At 32.6% G+C, this 17,888-nt stretch overlaps 2 protein-coding genes and 1 long non-coding RNA gene across 4 annotated transcripts; 2 read left to right on the top strand and 1 right to left on the bottom strand.

Moving 5' to 3' along the window:
* Positions 1 to 559: 559 nt before the first annotated feature.
* LOC114415713 lies at positions 560 to 1,931 on the bottom strand. The gene is made up of 2 exons (XR_003667398.1): positions 1,596 to 1,931; positions 560 to 1,257 (listed from the first exon to the last, which is right to left on the bottom strand). It is a non-coding gene; the product is annotated as an uncharacterized LOC114415713 (long non-coding RNA).
* A 1,699-nt stretch (positions 1,932 to 3,630) lies between these two features.
* Positions 3,631 to 11,168, top strand: LOC114415700 (auxin transporter-like protein 2). Of its 2 annotated transcripts, XM_028380523.1 has the most exons (10): positions 3,631 to 3,854; positions 3,951 to 4,075; positions 4,333 to 4,545; positions 4,681 to 4,866; positions 5,009 to 5,121; positions 5,236 to 5,419; positions 5,664 to 5,761; positions 6,863 to 7,070; positions 8,453 to 8,710; positions 10,612 to 11,168. In XM_028380523.1, exons 3-10 carry the CDS (start codon positions 4,372 to 4,374, stop codon positions 10,840 to 10,842), a joined length of 1,452 nt encoding a protein of 483 aa, XP_028236324.1. In that variant the 5' UTR covers positions 3,631 to 3,854; positions 3,951 to 4,075; positions 4,333 to 4,371; the 3' UTR covers positions 10,843 to 11,168. The 2 variants fall into 2 exon arrangements, with proteins under 2 accessions (XP_028236324.1, XP_028236333.1); XM_028380532.1 differs by lacking the exon at positions 3,951 to 4,075 and having other exon boundaries at positions 3,631 to 3,906.
* A 3,396-nt stretch (positions 11,169 to 14,564) lies between these two features.
* On the top strand, positions 14,565 to 17,418 carry LOC114373890 (high mobility group B protein 7-like). Its single transcript, XM_028331494.1, has 8 exons — positions 14,565 to 14,662; positions 14,866 to 14,948; positions 15,027 to 15,072; positions 15,182 to 15,295; positions 15,374 to 15,431; positions 15,520 to 15,561; positions 15,806 to 15,865; positions 17,383 to 17,418. Exons 1-8 carry the CDS (start codon positions 14,565 to 14,567, stop codon positions 17,416 to 17,418), a joined length of 537 nt encoding a protein of 178 aa, XP_028187295.1.
* Positions 17,419 to 17,888: the final 470 nt, after the last annotated feature.

Genomic DNA, 17,888 nt, shown 5'->3' with positions numbered 1-17,888 from the left:
CGGAACCAACAAAATACAACATATCAGGAATGGAGGTTATAAGCAAGTAGTTACCTTCTCAGACAAATACATCCCAAGTAAAAAGCCCCTAAGTGCAACTAGTTGCATATAAAAGACACATTGAGAATAGAGCCCAAATACATTTACAAATAAAATGTGTGAATAAGGAAGAAAAAGACAGTCAATCCAAGAAATATAAATACATGAATTAAACTCTTCTATAATGTGCCTATTTCAGCAATTATAATTTACCTTTTGAGTATGTTTAAGAATCATAGTTTCAATAGCAACTACATTGGCTGATGACTTATAAGTTGCTTCAAGAGTGCGTATAGCAACAGTAGCGTCCATGTTCACAAAAGAAAAATCTCCATTGTCATTCTATTATATGATATATTCCAATTTCCATACACTAACACTAACAAAGAAGGGTAGCAAAGAAAAAAAGGAAGTTCATAAAAGAATAAAGTTGCACCCAAAGTTGGACACTTAAATCCATATGCAACCAAATTATACTATTTAGTAAACAGATAAATGAGAAATTCTATAGTAAAATATATATATAAAAAATAGAAATTGCGATTTAAATGGAAGAATAGGAGACTTTACTTGTCCATGGTGGAAAAAGCTCGAAGGCACATAAATCCAAGGCAAAACTTTGTTTCCTTCACAAGCATAAACATCGGTTTTGCAGATTTTGCCAATTGCTTGCTTTAACATGTTTTCAAAACCCAATAATAATTCCTCCAGTCCAGAGCTATTCAAGCTCAGCCTCAACATTCACAGTAGTTATTCTTTCATACTATTCAAACTAATTTTAAAAGTTCACTAACTTGTCACATGCTTCCAATTTCCAAATAGGGCATAAGACATTAACACCATTCAAAATCTTCTTTCAAAAGGAATAAAAAACAATTTCAATATTAGGACATACCACCCAATCCCTATACTCGTGCAACATAGGGCTCATTGGAAGAAAAACCAATACCATAATTCAAAACATAAAATGGAAACTCACTACTCCAATGAAAACAACAATGTCCCCCATATGGAGTATCAAAAGGAATCGGAATGACAAGTTTGTTGTTTATGATGAAACCCCTTCATCTTTGAAGATGAAGGGAAGAGAAGTAGAAAAAGCTTTCAATTTGATCTTTCACCTGAAACTGGTAAGTCCAATTCCACTTTGCAGGAATATGATAGTTTGTGCCAAGAACACCATCTTGCCACGAAGTCCTCCTTTGCTGAATCGTAGACCTGTCTCATATGAAAATTTCATAACTTTTCAGCTTAAATTGCAAAATCTATAAAAATGTCTAAAACGATTTGAAAATAAGGCACAAGCCTCTGAAACCCCATCCTATATTGCAACCGCAACCTACACCAAAACTTGAAAAAGAAAAATTAGCGTTCGAGATAGGAATTCAAGATTCCAAATATGCAGAAATCGTGAAACCTAAACCAACGTATGAAATCCAACGCCGATTCCATCGAAGGAAATAACCATTTCTTTCTTTCTGACTATACAAAGTTAAAGGAAATCACAGAAGAGTGAGTTTGAATTAATTAACTAGTCGAGAGTTAAAGGAACTCACTTCGGAACCCTATTTTCCCTCTCTGTCGAGGACTACAACGACAACGATGACATCATTTTGCATCAGCTCTCGTTCCTGAGAACTGTTTGGGTCAAGGATGCTGCCGTCGAGTTCATCTCGGTAATTGAAGAGTTCGAGAAGCTTCTGTTGCTCTCCAATGGGGCTCTGTTCTTGGTCGAATCCGAACTCTCACGAAGTTGAGTTTCCCGAAGGGGGTTTCGTTGGTCACAAGGAGAAGGTTCAGGAACAATGGTGGAGAATCCCTTATATCTGCAGGAGATAGGAATGGGAAAAGATGCTAATTTTAAAGACGATTTTAACAAACCCATATTTGAACTCCTATATTTAAAGACACTTTGAAAAAAACCGTCTTTAAACATTCAATTTTTAAGACATTTTTATAAAACTGTCTTTATATATCTTTTGTTATCTATAAAATTGTCATTGTATTGTATTTTAAGATGGTTTTTAAAAACCTTCATTCATTTCATGTGGTAAAATATAATTTTTTATAATAGTGTGAACAAAATTAACAAACATTAATGAATTATCTCTTTTATTTCCATATCATTTTAAAAATAATTTTAGTAAAAAATATGTGAATGAAAAGTAATTAACACATAATACATTTTAGATTAAACTTTATAACAAAGATCAATTCATATTAATTTATAGTTCATAATAAGAATTGGAAAAGTACTTAAAAATTCACATCACAACTTATTTTTAATTAGTTAATTGTATAAAATCTTTTACCTTAACTATGTATATCTATTGAAGTAAGATATATTTCTAATTTGAACTTTATGATAGATTGGAGGAAGTACTTTGAAATTCACACCAACGTTTATTTTCACATCACAACTTATTTTTAATTAGTTAAATTCTTTCAATATCCTTCTACTGATAATCAAATATTTTATCAAAATTGAAACGTACATACAATTTAAATATGATCTCGATTCAAATGGTGCACAATTGCACATGCCATACCATTTATCAATTAAGAGACTTTAATTTTTTTATTCTAAAGATGGATATATCCCGAGTAAATATTAAGTTTCGCCTGCTAAATTGGTATCGATTAGCAGTCGTAACTTTATTAATTGTACATGCTTGGGTATCTTTTCCTTTCGATCAAGACAACTATTTTGACCATAAAAGATTACTTTAAGTTCAAAAAAACTACATTAAATATCATGATTTTATTATACAATGCTTATCCAGAATTTCGGACTTTACATGTGTTGTTTCCCTACTCTCAATTTTGCCAAAACAAGCAAAGTAAGTCGTATGGAAGAACTATAAATACACGAAAAGAAATCCAGAATATAAAAAACCCAAGAACTGAAACCTAAAACAAGATGATCATGTGGGCTAGAGGATACCTATGAACACGTACATCAATTAAAATTATTTTAATTTAATTAGGAGATTTGAATTTAAATTCTTAACATACGATTGTGTCAAATACTTAAAAATAAAAAATTTATTGTCTGTAGTATTTTATTTGACTCCAACAATATTATTTTCAACAAAAGATACTTATCATTTATACTAAAAAAAAGTGGCTAAAATATTTATAATTAATAATTTGAATATTAATTAATTGTCTTAGCCGTTGAAGCTGCTTTTGGAGGACTATAAAAAATAGAGGGCATTCAGTCACTCCAATTCTTACTGATTAGCACAACGTCTGAGTCCCTTTGATTTCCCAAATTCCGTGTCATCACTCATCACCACCAAGAATCGAATCAGAATTTGGAACAATCAATGAATTGAGTTTTCATCCCTCTCATCTCTACCTTTCTCCGTTGAGTTTAGCAAAAAGAGAAAAAAACATACAGCCACAAAAAGCAACACGAGCATTATTTCACAGTACTTTGCTTGGTTGCTTCACACTTTCACAGTCTCTCTACTTTTCTTTTGGCTATATTATAAAAACAAAAAGCACCCTCTCCCTCCTTCTATATATATATATATATATATATATATATATATATATATATATATATATATATATATATATATATATATATATATATATATATATATATATCTGGTTGAATAGTTACGAAAAGGGTCTTTTATATAGTTCATTCTTCTCAGTCTTTCTCTGAACCAAAAACAAAAACCACCAACTTTGTATAACCCTGCAGAGTTTTTTCTGTTCCTCTCCCTGCTGCTGCTGCTTTTGCAGTCTCTGGGGGATTTTGCTTTGCGTTTTTTTATGTGTCAATTGGTGGCGGCTTTCAAGAGGTGGTGGCTATTATTGTGCTGAGTTTACATTTTTCCAAGAATCATATATAGGGTATGGTCAGATTCTGACGCTCTAAAATTTCCTTACGTTTAAAGCTTTCTCTGCCACTACCTATGAACAAGGGATCCATAATTATCACCACTACACCATCAGAAGAAGGGGGATCTGTATCTGAATTTTCTTCCTTCAAGCTTTAGGAGAAAGAGACATATCAACGAAGGTTACTAGATAGCGATTATTAGTACTAGTATTGGATTTTCTTCAGTTTTTGCTATCTTATTAGTGACCAAAACCTATGTAAAGAGTCCGTGTCTGTGCCCACTTCTTTTCTATTTTTGTTATTTTTCATTAGGAATTCTGCAAAGGAATTTTGCAGTTATCTGGATCTGGGGTCTTTCTTGGCTTTCGTTTTCTGGGGCTGCGTTTTTATATCACGGTTTTTTTGTCTCATTTAGTGTCCTTTTTTATGTATTTCAGATCCACATTTAGACACTGCTTTTGTGGATAAGAGAGACAATGTTGTCTCAGAAGCAAGCAGAGGAAGCCATAGTCACAAACGAGACAGAACATAAAGTTGGCAGCACTAGGGAAGAAGAGAAGGAGCAAGGCCACTCCATTTTCAGCCTCAAGAGCATCCTTTGGCATGGTGGTTCTGTTTGGGATGCATGGTTTAGCTGTGCTTCAAATCAAGTAAATCACCACACCCAATAGTCTCAAATTCCCATCACCAATGCAAACAAAAAAACAAGAAAAAATAAAGTAACACAATTAGTATTAGTCCCTTTTAGTCCATGAGTTAACAGTGAAATTTTGCATTTTTTATAGGTGGCTCAAGTGCTCTTGACACTGCCATGCTCCTTCTCTCAACTTGGCATGCTATCAGGAATCATTTTTCAGGTGTTCTATGGAATTATTGGAAGCTGGACTGCTTATCTAATCAGTGTTCTCTACATAGAGTACCGCACCAGAAAGGAAAAGGAAAACGTCAACTTCAAAAATCATGTCATCCAGGTTGCTAAGAATAACAACTAAAATTTGTCAATAAAAAAAAATATTGTTACGTTGTGTTGTCTTCTCAATTTTCTTTGTTTTCTAATTTGATAAGAGAAAAACTACAGTACTAGATAAAATTGCACTATTCTGGATTTTTCAGTGGTTCGAAGTCCTTGATGGGTTACTTGGTCCATATTGGAAAGCATTGGGGCTAGCCTTCAACTGTACTTTCCTCCTCTTTGGATCTGTGATACAGCTTATAGCATGTGCAAGGTGACATCTTTGCTTCGATTTTAAAGGCAACTTGAAGTAATATAGAGTGGGCAACTTGAAGTTGTTTTTCTTTTCTCTCATCTTTTTTGGTTCTTGCTTCTTTGATCCAAACAGTAACATCTACTACATAAATGACAAATTGGATAAACGGACTTGGACTTATATTTTTGGAGCTTGCTGTGCCACCACTGTTTTCATACCTTCCTTCCACAATTACCGAATCTGGTCTTTTTTGGGTCTTGGAATGACCACTTACACGGCTTGGTACCTTGCTGTTGCAGCCATCCTTCATGGCCAGGTGATAAATCAGTAACAATAGTAAGCAAATAGTATGAAATAAAATAATTTTATATAATCATTTGATCACAAATTATTATATATAATAAATTTATTAATTTTTATAATAATTATATTAAAAGTTATAATAACAAATGATTTATTATTAAAAAAATATTGTAAAATTGTTTATTTCAAAACAACAAACAAATGGTCAATTTCTATGTGATATTCATTATTCAACATCTTGCAAATCATGTTTGTAGGTGGAAAATGTCACGCACACGGGTCCAACAAAGCTAGTGTTATACTTCACTGGAGCCACTAACATCCTCTACACGTTTGGAGGACATGCTGTGACTGTGTAAGTTCACCTTTTCCTCAGCAGCATCGTGATCTATTCCTCCGTCTTCTTTCTCTCGTTTTTTTCTGTTTTTCCACACTGCTTCTCTTTGCAGCTTTTGCCGGTTATCTCGGTCTTCTAGATCTTTGGGGGCAAAAACAAAATCATGCACAAAAATGCTTTCTCTTATGTTGCTTTTTTTGGCTTCAAAAGTGTTACAAGCCCCTTATCTCTAGGAAAAATTCCACAATTGAATGGCCCCATTATTTCTATTTCTGATTGTACCTTCTTTCTAAATTAATTAAAACTTGGAATAGTAATGAAAAATTACCGTTTTATTGGGGGGTCAGTTCCTATTTGTTCTGTATCTTTTATCCCCAACCAACACAAAGTTTAATTCCACGAACGTTTTAAGTTTTTATGTCGAGTGTGTTGGGACGAGGGAATTTAAAATTTTAAGGAATTTAAAATTTTAAGAATTTTAAATACTTAAATTGAAATTCTTTTATTTTTAAAATTTTGTGTTGGGATAAAAAAATTAAATTTATGAGGGTGAAAAAAAATAAATGAAAAAAAGAGAAGATAAGATTGGTTTGCTAGTTATACGTGTTGTTCTACGCTCACACCCGATTGATGTTGCACTAGCTCAGACAATGTTTGCTGAAAAAGACGGTAAGAAGAGAATTTCAACTTTTCACTTTTTAAAAGGAAATTGAAATTTCAGATTTTTAGTTGTTTAAAATTTTGTTTTAAAATTCCAAAATTTTAAATTCTTCAAAAAAAACATCCAAACAATGCATTTTAGATTACAGATTCTCTGATAAATTACTTTCCTCAGTTAAAATTCTCTATCCCAATGCACTCTAAAAAATAAAAATTTTCAATACCATCTTTTAATAGTAGCTTTTAAATTACTATTAAACAGATGAATTATAGTATGGGATATTTATTGATTTAGTTTTTATTTAATACTTTTTAAAACTAATAATAACATTATTTGAATATATTACTATTATTAAAATTGTCTTTAATTTTGAAAATTTCAATGTAGATTATTATTATTATTATTATTATTATTTTGATCTTTTGTGCATAAGGTGATAATGGTGACAAATGTTGCAGAGAGATTATGCATGCCATGTGGAAGCCCCAAAAGTTCAAGTACATCTACTTGCTGGCCACTTTGTACGTTTTCACGCTAACGATTCCGTCAGCTGTCGCCGTTTATTGGGCTTTCGGTGATATGCTTCTTAACCACTCCAACGCATTCTCTCTCCTCCCCAAGAATGGCTTCCGTGACGCCGCCGTTATCCTCATGCTCATTCACCAGGTAAGACTACGCGTATGCTTTCTTCTCTTGGATAAAAAAGTGGTATAGTCATGTCTTAAAGAGTTATTATGTTTATTTTAGAAAAATATTAGTAACAAATAAAAACAAAACAACCGAACTCAAAATTAGTGACCACTAATGCTCACTTTTGAGTTGGGTTTGAACGTATTCAAAGTACTAAGCTTTGACTCTACTTTTAACATATTATTATCATAATATTTTTTTATGAATTTTTCAATATTACATTAATATCCCTTTAAGAAATTTAAATATATTAGTTTTGAAAGATTTTAAATTTATTCAATAATATATAACTTATTATTAAATTACGCAACAAATTAATATAAACTTTTTATATTCACAATATATTAAAATTAAATTTTTAAATATTTACTAGAAGCATGCGTTGTATATATGTGTGTACACTCAAGTATAGTATCACTTTCAAAGTTTAAGAAAAATATTAATATCACATATTTTATAACATTTTTTATTATGCAGTTTCTATATAATTCAAATTGTTTCTTGATTCTTCATGAAATTCAATTAAGAAAAAAAATGTATTAGAAAGAATAATTTACTATCCTCTCTCCTCCCTCCTCCATCACAACATAACGAATTCACTATAATCATGGACTGTCAATAGTAGTATGACAGTCTCTACTTATAATTAAGTATTTTAATAATATATAAATACATTATTAAATATTAGTGCAAAATATTTTAAGCAGTATATTAATTTTACACTCTGACTTTGATCAGTGAAACATATGAAAGGATTTTGTACACCGAAGTGAATCCTTTCTGTTTGCTGTGCTTTGCTCATTAGAATGCAATTGTTTTAGTTTTATAAGCTATTATTTTTATGATCACTTTTCATAATATATTCTTTTTATCTCTATTTTTATCATATCATTAATTTTATTTTCTGCAATTCTAACTTCTCGTATCTCTCAAAATTGTAAAAGTCAATATATAAAAGTATTATTCAAATATAATTTTCCTGATTTTAAGAATAAAACTTTCTAGTTCACATATTTCTATTGTTAAAGTCATATACAAATTAATTATAAAATAATAATATTTTCACCATATTTAAATCAAAACAAACATCTTAATTACTATCCTAAGTTTAACCCATTTGTTCCCATTTTCCCTTCTTCATCCGGTCTAATTGATAAAAGTTTTTGTTCACCAAAATAGCCAATTTGAAAACCCGCTAAACTACCATTCAAAAGAAGTGGCAAAACTCAATAATCGGAATTGCATAAAAGCTCCTCAAGACTTTCCTTGAACGATAATTTCCTTACCATGCTTAAATAATTTTTATTACTCACACTACATTTTTTATTTTATTTTCTTTCCCTAATTTATGAATGCAGTTCATCACATTTGGATTTGCGTGTACTCCGTTGTACTTCGTGTGGGAGAAGGTGATTGGGATGCACGACACAAAGAGCATTTGTTTGAGGGCACTTGCACGGTTGCCAGTGGTGATACCTATATGGTTCTTGGCCATAATCTTCCCATTCTTTGGGCCCATAAATTCAGCTGTTGGATCTCTACTAGTTAGCTTCACTGTCTACATCATCCCTGCCCTAGCCCATATGCTCACTTACAGAAAAGCCTCTGCCAGACAGGTAAATCTTCTTCCACGTCTTAACTATCTCTTTGCCTGCCCCACCACCTTCTCGTGTTATGTCACTTGTGTCAAGGATTTTAATGAGTGGGCTCACACTGAGAATAGGATGCTACGGTGTTTATTTTAAATTTTGGTAATTAGTTTTGAATATTTAAGTATAATTTAAAGAATTCGCTTGATTGTCTTTTTAGTTCCTTAGGGTTTGTTTTTCTTGATATGCTTCCTCAAGTTAGGGATCTGATTTTTTATCTCCAAATAAAAATGTGTATTTTTTACTACTTTAAATTCGCATAGACAGATTAAAAAGATCATTTTTTAGATATGATGTTTTTAGTCTCCAAATAAAAATTTGAATTTTTCATTACTTCAAATTCCCTCAGAGGGACTAAAAGATTTTTTTTAAAAAAATTTAAGAGACTAAAAAAATAAAATATTTTAGTTGGAGAACTAAAAATAACACTCTCGAATTTAAGAGTATTTTTTGATTTTGAGACTAAGATGCAAATTTTTATTTGGAGAATTACACTATATAATCTATTCACTCTAATTTAAATGTCTAGCTTAATTATTCACAATCACATGTTTTTAGTTAAACTGTATATGACGACCGGGTGTGTAAAACTAATTTTGTGTACAAACCAAAGGCGCACCTAGTTACCCAAGTTTAGTTGCCTTCACTGTGTCAAGGCATTATTGTGTGACATCTAAGTGCACATACAATTAATGATGGTGTCTTTAGAGTATAGATAAGATGAAAGAAAATGGAGAAAGAGAAATATGAATGATGGTTTCTTTTATGTTTAGTGGATAAAAGAAAAAAAAAATAACAGCGAAGGTAGAGAGATAAAAGCATATAAATAGATAGTGTGTGGGTGGGGGAGAGTGGCAGCAACAAATGTACAAACGCATTTAAGGCCTGGATTTGGAAATTTTACTAGAAGTATTGAGGCTGGTGTTGGGTCATTTTCGTTCGGTTATTCGCTACAGTTGGATGATTGTATAGTACTATGCTTCTGCTGAGCTGTTGGAGTTGACTGATCTCTATCCCTAATAACTCAAATTACTAAGAGAGCAATGGTATGAATTTTAGTTGATGAAAAGTGAGAACTAGGATAAAAAATCTCAACTATTCAATTGAAAATTATCTCTTGATATTTAAATACATATATCATAATTCATGGAATTGACACAACTGTTGTGAGAGTTCACATTTAAAAAAATTTATTTAATATGATTATCTGTATTTAATTTCTTTTATGAAAAGTGAGCAATGGTATGAATTTTAGTTGATGAAAAGTGAGAACTAGGATAAAAAATCTCAACTATTCAATTGAAAATTATCTCTTGATATTTAAATACATATATCATAATTCATGGAATTGACACAACTGTTGTGAGAGTTCACATTTTAAAAAATTTATTTAATATGATTATCTGTATTTAATTTCTTTTATATGTAAATTTTTTTTGAACTAATGATAATAATATAGTGTGAGTAAGATTATTTTTTAATTCAATGGTTGAAAGAAATCCATAATTTTTTATTTACATATATAATTTGTTACATGTAGGTGAGTTATTTATTTTAGAAGAGTAGTTTTTTGGTTATTTAATAATTAAGACTTTGAAGAAATAATTAAGAGTTTGTAAGTGGATTCAGAATTATTATTATAAAAATGACGAAATCGACAAATGTCGATGGATTTGAACATAGTATTTGGGGGCCTCCCTAAGATATCTTAGTTTTAACTCCGTACAACCGTTAGAAATCTTGTTAAATCTCCTTGTTTGCATTATTGCTGGTCCCTTTCTTTGGGAATTTTGTGATTAATACAATAGTAGTAGTGTAGGGGCATCCTAAGCTATCTAAAGTGTGTTTTTTTTCGTCTAATTTTGCAGAATGCTGCAGAGAGGCCTCCTTTCTTCATGCCAAGCTGGACTGTAATGTATGTCTTCAATGCATTCATTGTGGTATGGGTTTTTGTAGTTGGATTTGGGCTTGGAGGATGGGCCAGCATGACCAACTTCATAAGGCAAATTGACACATTTGGGCTTTTTGCTAAATGCTACCAATGCCTTCCACCAGCACCAAAAGTTGTGGCAGCACCACCCCCTCATGCTCATCATTAGAGCCAAGCTGATAACTCATTCACCACAACATAGTAAAGTTCAGCAACAATCACATTTCCCTCAATACTTTGTATTATACACGGGGAAGAATGGTAAAAAAAATATACACTGTCCCCTTCATATGATGTGTCTGCTGGCTGGGTTTTGCATTAGTTTTGTCCTTTTTTCTTTGTTATATAGTATTTCCTCCCCCCCCCCCCCCCCCACCCCCCCTCTCTTCTTGTAAGATTAGTTGATTAAAAATAGTGTGTCAAATGTTATGATTCCTTTGCTATGAAATGCACAGGCTAATTAAATTAAATTAAACACTGTTTTAATTTGGTATCTTTCTTTTGCGTCCCTCTCTTTCTTTTTTCCTTAGGTTGAGCGATATGTAAGATTTTGTTTGCCATTTCCTTTTGTGCTCACAGATTGCAATCTCATTATTAGATTTCATTGTTTCCAGAATATGCCTTTGAAATAAATAAATAATTATTTGAAATATTTGCTGTCTTAAAAGGAACGTGGTTTGAGTTCGAAAGGGTTGTGACTTGTTCAATCGTCCACTTAGAACATTCAGATTCCTTTCATTCATAGTGAGCAATGGGGCGTGGACCCTGTTAGTATGCACATGGATTGCATGTGGCTTCATCTGCTTGTCACGTGCCATTATTGCTTGCCGAACACATTATATTTAAGATCTGTATATCTCATGATGCATGAACCTCTCCCTTCAACGTATGACCCATATGTTCATTAACCTAAATTAGTTTATAAGTTTATGTTTATTAGCATTAATTTTCATGAATGATCAAGCCCTTTGACCCTACCCCTTTTCCCTATTATTAATATTGACTAATTTAATGCTCTAGTTTCAGTTCGGTGCACATGCACCGGATTATTTGGCAGCTGCATTGTTCAGCTCGATCTAATACAAGCAAAGTATGCACATCAGGACAGGAACTTGAAAAAATGCCAGATTGGGAACAGTATCATATTCTTAATTTCTAGATAGAGATAAGGAGCTGTTAGAATATTTCGAATCATCTTTATGGTTACGATTAATTATGGCCTTTTGGGCATGTGAAAAATAAGTTAATATCACGATCTATTTGAGGCAGTTGCTATTTGTACTCTTGCTTTTTCTTACACACAATTTGACATCCATTATCTCAGATAGAATCACACCTATGGAGATTAGCTTTCATCTAACAATTAGCAAACAGATGCATACTTTGTATAATATCAGCACGCGATTCATCATCCTACATCTTAGACAAGATCACACCTAATGAGCTTTGCTGATCTCCTCTAACAAAATAACACATCAATTCAAATAACAATAATGAGAATTTAATACAATAATAAGATAAAAAAAGAAATGAAGTTTTTAGTCTGTGACCTTTTTTAAGTTTTAGTCCCTAAATAAATATCTGATATGCCAAAGTCCTTAAAGTTTTCCTAGTTAAGACTTTTAGTTTGGGCTATTAGAGTACACCATTAAATGACACCACATGTCAATTTTTAAAATAATTTAATATTGTCTTAGTCTTTGTGTATAACAGACAAGTGAGGTCTATTAGTGATATATATATTTATTTTCCCATAAAAGTGATTGTATTTATCGAGCTATTAATAAAATAAGATATATTTATTGGTAAAAAAAATATTTTTTAAAAAATAATTACCTCTTGAATCATTTAATGTCATGAATAGTCTTAGATAAAATTAAAATTTATGACAAATTAATCCATCTATCTAACTATTTTTATTTATCTTAAAGAAATAAAGTTTATTTCTTATATATAATAATAGAGTATGGAGGTAGAATCTTTTTCTAGCAGTTTTTCAGCAGTAAGAAATTGCTTGGGTAACTTTTTTTAACAAGGTATTAAATGTGCCAGAAATTACTTCTCCAACCTTTAGAAAAAGTCACAACATGAAAATCTCAGGAACACAAGAACGCTATGGGTGTTCTTCCTAAATAAAAGAAGCATATTTCTAGATCACAGTTCACCAAATAAAAGAAGACAAAAAATGGAAATAGAAGTTAGCAACAACTCAAAATCAGGATCGAAATTGCTATAAGCCTTTTACTAACTTTAGATGCAACTTCGAAGTTCAAATTATAGTAAAAGAAAAGTTTCAGGTATCTGAAAATGGTCTTTTGGTTCTTCTTCTGACCATCCTTCTATACAAATCGAGAAAGCAAAAACACCGTATAGGAACTTTGAGAGATGGAACACAAATCGATACCTTCCTCTCCTCTGACTGCCAAAAGCCAGATATGGAGAAAGAGGTGTGTGGGTTATTGGGGTCTTTTGTAGGCGAGGGAGTGGAGGAACGCGGAGACGACTGGCTCGATCTTGTTGTCAGATGCGCGACTGAGGGAACATGCTCGACGGTGGTGGCGATGTTTGTAAGGGATTCAACGCCGCAGACTCGATCATTATTATGCACAACAACATGCTCCCCTAATCACACACATAAAGAAACACATTTTATTATCTGAATGATACAAAAAAATACACATTTTTATAAGTATTGTTGTCTCACTCACACACACAAAAAAGAAGTATTGTTGTCTCACTCGTACATAGCAAGCCCACTTTTCTCACTTAATAATTCCTGTGTTCTTGTGTGTGTGTTTTTTTTTTTTTTTATCGGTAGAGCAAAATGTTTATTAACAAATGTCCGTTGCCTTTGAAATCAGTCACCCAAGAAATTTATAGTGGTTAAAAACCACCTGAAATTGAATCATATTAAATTATTTAAAAAAAGGACATATGGGGTCTTAGAGGATGTTATGTTATCGTTTAACAATAAACTCTAATGACACTACTAGAAAAAACCTTTCCACGACGTAGTTTTTAAGACGTTTAAGACGGTCGTGACACAAACGTCTTAAAAATATATGCGGTGTCATTTTCGTAATTTGAAGCTTCCATACAAAGACGGTGTTACTCAAATCCGTCTTAAAATTAGTTGTTCAAGACGGGTATTGCAGCACCGTTGTAGAAAACTCAATGACATTTATTTTATTTAAAATAATTTAAGACAGTGTGGATATGCACCGTCTTTGAAGCTAGGAGAGACAACAACGGTGATATGATAAACACCGTCTTTAATTGGTCTAATTAAAATTTAAAAATAATGCCCGTGTGTGTCTCTTCATCTGCGCCTTCGAAGGTTCTAGATCCAGAAGTAGCTGTGAACAAAGAAGAATACCAAGTGTTTGAAGAACTCGGGTGAGGCCGTTTTGGCACCGTGTTTCGCTGCTTCCAACATCGAGGACTGCGACTGCATCAAAATGGAGGCCTTGGAGGTTGGTGGCATGGTGGTGGTGGTTGTCACCAGCGAGGAAACAGAAAAGAAGTAGCCGCTGGAGAAGAAGTCATTGTCGTAGTCATCGATGAAGAAGTTGCGGAGTGCGTCGATCCGGCGAAGAAGAAGGAGCTGGATGGCCTACGCACCGAGATGCTGGTGGCACTGGTGGAGTGCGTTGATCTGGCAAAATTCATGCTGGAGGCGATCTCAGAGGTGTTTCCGGTCGACAAGAGAGGGGAGAAGGCCGGCCAGGACATGGGCTGGGCCTACGTCCTTGTCCTGGAGTCGCTAAAATGAAAAACATGGCTATTTGATTTTCCCTCCTTTCATTTGATATTATATATTGGAATTTGGAACCCTTCGCATTCTCACTTGCGAGGGCATTGTTACAGAACTAGGACACAAGACGATAACAAATGGCATCATCTCAGTTGAGGAAGAGAGTTGACGCCGTCGATTGTCGTGCTGCTTCCGTTCTCGTTTGTGCCAAAGATGGCAGTGCTTTTGCTCATTGGTTCGTTACTCTCTTTTACTTCAATTTAATCGATTACTTTCAATTCATGAGCATTGCAATTATTAGGTTTTATATTTCTGATTAATTGCGCTTTGCTGTTTATGCCTTTCATTTACGACTCGCTGGCATTGAGAAGCGTCTTTCACTTCAACTTTTGTTATTTGTGTTTGCTGATGTGTGTTTTGCGTTTGTTTTCTTTGCAGCTACGATTGCAAGAAGAATGTGCCGGTTGCACTCATCGACATGCACAGTTGTAGCCTTGAAGCTAAAATTAAAATGAACCTAGGTTTGTGTAATCGATTCTTCCATTTCCTTACTTTGTTTGGTGTACTTCTTTTGATTTTGATTTCGTTTGGTTTTTCAGATGCTCAAGTTGTGGAACAGGCTGCTGAAGCTAAGAAGCCAGAGAGGTGTATTTTTTTCCACCTGCTTCTACCTAATTTCCTCTATCTGTGTTCATAAACGTTTGGATTTGCTCTTATTGACTTGATTTTTTTAATCTATTTTTTAAATGTGTAGGAAGAAGCCCAAATCTAAAGAGCCTATGGCAAAAAAGGCTAAAGTTGGGAAGGGGAAGAAGGTCAAGGATCCTAACATGCCTAAGCGTCCTCCCACAACTTTTTTTGTCTTCTTGTAAGGGTTATTTTGCTTGTTAGTGATGATGTGGTTTTTCTTGAGTGTCTGTCTGATTGAGGTAATAATCTATTGCAGGGATGATTTTAGAAAATCTTTCAAGGAAGCTAATCCTGATTCTAAGGATGCTAAAAGGGTAAGCAAAAATTATTAAGTCTGTTTTTGTCCTTTTTGGTTTTCATAAAGTGGATGGGTGTTTGGCTTACTTGTTGGGGGAATTGTAGGTTGGCAAAGAGGCTGTGTGGGGCATGGTGATTGTGGCCATTGTGAGACGTGTGGCTATAATACACCAAAGAACAAATCATGCATGGAAAAGCAAATTCAAGGGGGGAAGGAAAAAATAATTACGAAGTGGATCTCTTCAATATATATATATATATATATATAAAATAAAAAGTTTTTTTAACGTAAGAGCCAAAAGGTATTTTGTTCTTAATTGCCTTTTTTTTTTTATAAAAAAAAATTTGAACTACTAGCTAATATGTTTTGGGACATTAATGGTTTGAACAGGGATTTTCCTATGGCTTTGTGGAGTTTGAAGTGGCAAGTGCTGTGCAAAGTGCACTTGAGGTATTTATTAAATGTACCTTAATATAAGGAAGGGTTCATTTCTCTAGATCTAGCTCACCCTGTTATATTGGAGTCCTTTATGTTTCTAAGGAAAAAACATAAGATTTGAGGCTATCATATTTGTGTTAAAATTGAATTTAATTATGAAGAATGAGAGAGAGAAGGATTAAATTTCCAGTGACATGATCATGTAGGCTCTAATACCATGTCAACCACCAATTCATCCCAAAGCTTTAGATATTAGGAGGAGCAGGCCAAAGAATATTTTGGTGTGTATGATGTATATATACTACATACACAACGTGTACAGTGGAAATCATACAAGTGCTGAGATTCTAATCAGAAAGAGAATAGTTTGTTAGAATAGTTGGGAAACTGAACCTTAGCTCTACTGCTGAAAGGGGAAATCCTTTGTGAATGGGAAACCCTTTGAAGGATAATCTCTACTTTGTTTTCTTTGCAATTCAAGAAATACTACCAAAGCATATTTGTTCCCTTTCATTCCCTATTTTTCTTGTATATCTCCCCGATAACTCAACCCATTTGTGGGTTTCTAACAAATACCCCCCCTTAGCATTATGCTATTCTGCTACTAACTTTAACTGCATTTAAAGCTTGCTCGTAAGGTTGAAAGTTTATTTGTTTAGATTGATTCATTGAAAGCCAATCTAACTGAACTGGAATCACGTCATAGCAATAATTATCCTGAGGAAGAGTTACATTCTGATAATTACTGGTTTTCTTGTCCTTTAGAAGGTTGAGATGTCTTTTATATTCATCTTGATTTTTAATTTATAACACAAAGCAAATAAAGATGTTGACATGCATGTGGCGCTATGGCAGTAAAAAAGTTATCTAAAAAGTTACCTCCCATACAAGAAGCACCAAAGAGTTATACTCCATATATCAAGTACACCAAGCTTCAATTTAAGGTATGGAAACTATAGGGTTTTTGGTATATAGAGTGGAAAAGATAAAAGATACTGCATACAGTAAGGTTGATATTGTTTTTATATGTTATGAAGATCAAGACAGAGTTTAAGAGAAAGAAAGAGAGACCTTTAATATTGGAACCTTTTGGTTCCTAATACACAATGTGTGACAATGTGATACAAAAAATAAAGCACTGGCCATTATTTATGCTAATACTAGAACATAATCCTAACTAAATAAGAAAACAAATCATAGGGATAATGAGGAAATATGGAAGCTAATCTTGATAGGTAACCGAAGAGATTCTAAATTATTGTAAAGTATAATTAATAATTAATATACTATTGAAGTTTTGTCATGTATTCTATCATTATAATCAGCTTTGGCTGTGTGCTCTTTTATACTTCCAATCTTCCATTCATTTTTGTTTGACATTATTAAATTAATGTTTGAACTTTATATGCTTTTATCAGAATAAAAAGGTTATGAACTTATGATTGCAAGTGCCAGTCACTTACTAACGTCCAATTTTTAATCATATACATCTAGTTTGATAACTATGTATTCTTTATTGTTTGTTTCAGGTAGAGGCCAAGAATATTGGGAGCAGGAAAATATAAGAGAGGAGATGTCGACTTGTCGGCAGATGTTCAACATTTTTCACCCCTATGATCCCGTAGCATACAGGTTTGCTACAATTCTAGCTCCAATGAAGTATCACTAGTGATTATGAGTAGAGTAATGAACATAATAATTTAATTTCTTGACATCAGTTGATTTAAGGTAATGGAAAATTAATTCACATACATTTTTCCTTTCTAATTAAAATTATCTTAATCTGTTGTAATTTTTATTAAAAGGCTGTTTAGAATTCAATTTTCTTAATCTGTTGTAATTAATAGTAAAATTTATTTTCTTAATCTATTGTAATTAATAGTAAAATTTAATTTAATAATTAATATTTAAATGATAGATTAAATACAAATAATACATAAACCTCTTATTTTTATTTAATCTATCATTTAAATATTTATTTATTAAATAAATTTTATCATTAATATTAATTATAATCATGCTAATATATATTATT

This window comes from Glycine soja, chromosome 1 (genome assembly GCF_004193775.1).
Source record: "Glycine soja cultivar W05 chromosome 1, ASM419377v2, whole genome shotgun sequence".
In the NCBI taxonomy this organism is placed as follows: Eukaryota; Viridiplantae; Streptophyta; class Magnoliopsida; order Fabales; family Fabaceae; genus Glycine; species Glycine soja.
Note: the sequence above shows the minus strand (reverse complement) of the source record. Positions and strands in the feature narration are given on the sequence as shown.

Coding starts and splice junctions, on each gene's coding strand:
- LOC114415700 (XM_028380523.1), top strand. CDS start 4,372: ATGTTGTCTCAGAAGCAAGCAGAGGAAGCCATAGTCACAAACGAGACA. Junction 5,122..5,235: donor CAGCTTATAGCATGTGCAAG/GTGACATCTTTG, acceptor TGATCCAAACAG/TAACATCTACTACATAAATG. Junction 7,071..8,452: donor TCCTCATGCTCATTCACCAG/GTAAGACTACGC, acceptor TTATGAATGCAG/TTCATCACATTTGGATTTGC.
- LOC114373890 (XM_028331494.1), top strand. CDS start 14,565: ATGGCATCATCTCAGTTGAGGAAGAGAGTTGACGCCGTCGATTGTCGT. Junction 14,663..14,865: donor GGCAGTGCTTTTGCTCATTG/GTTCGTTACTCT, acceptor TTTTCTTTGCAG/CTACGATTGCAAGAAGAATG. Junction 15,866..17,382: donor CTGTGCAAAGTGCACTTGAG/GTATTTATTAAA, acceptor TGTTTGTTTCAG/GTAGAGGCCAAGAATATTGG.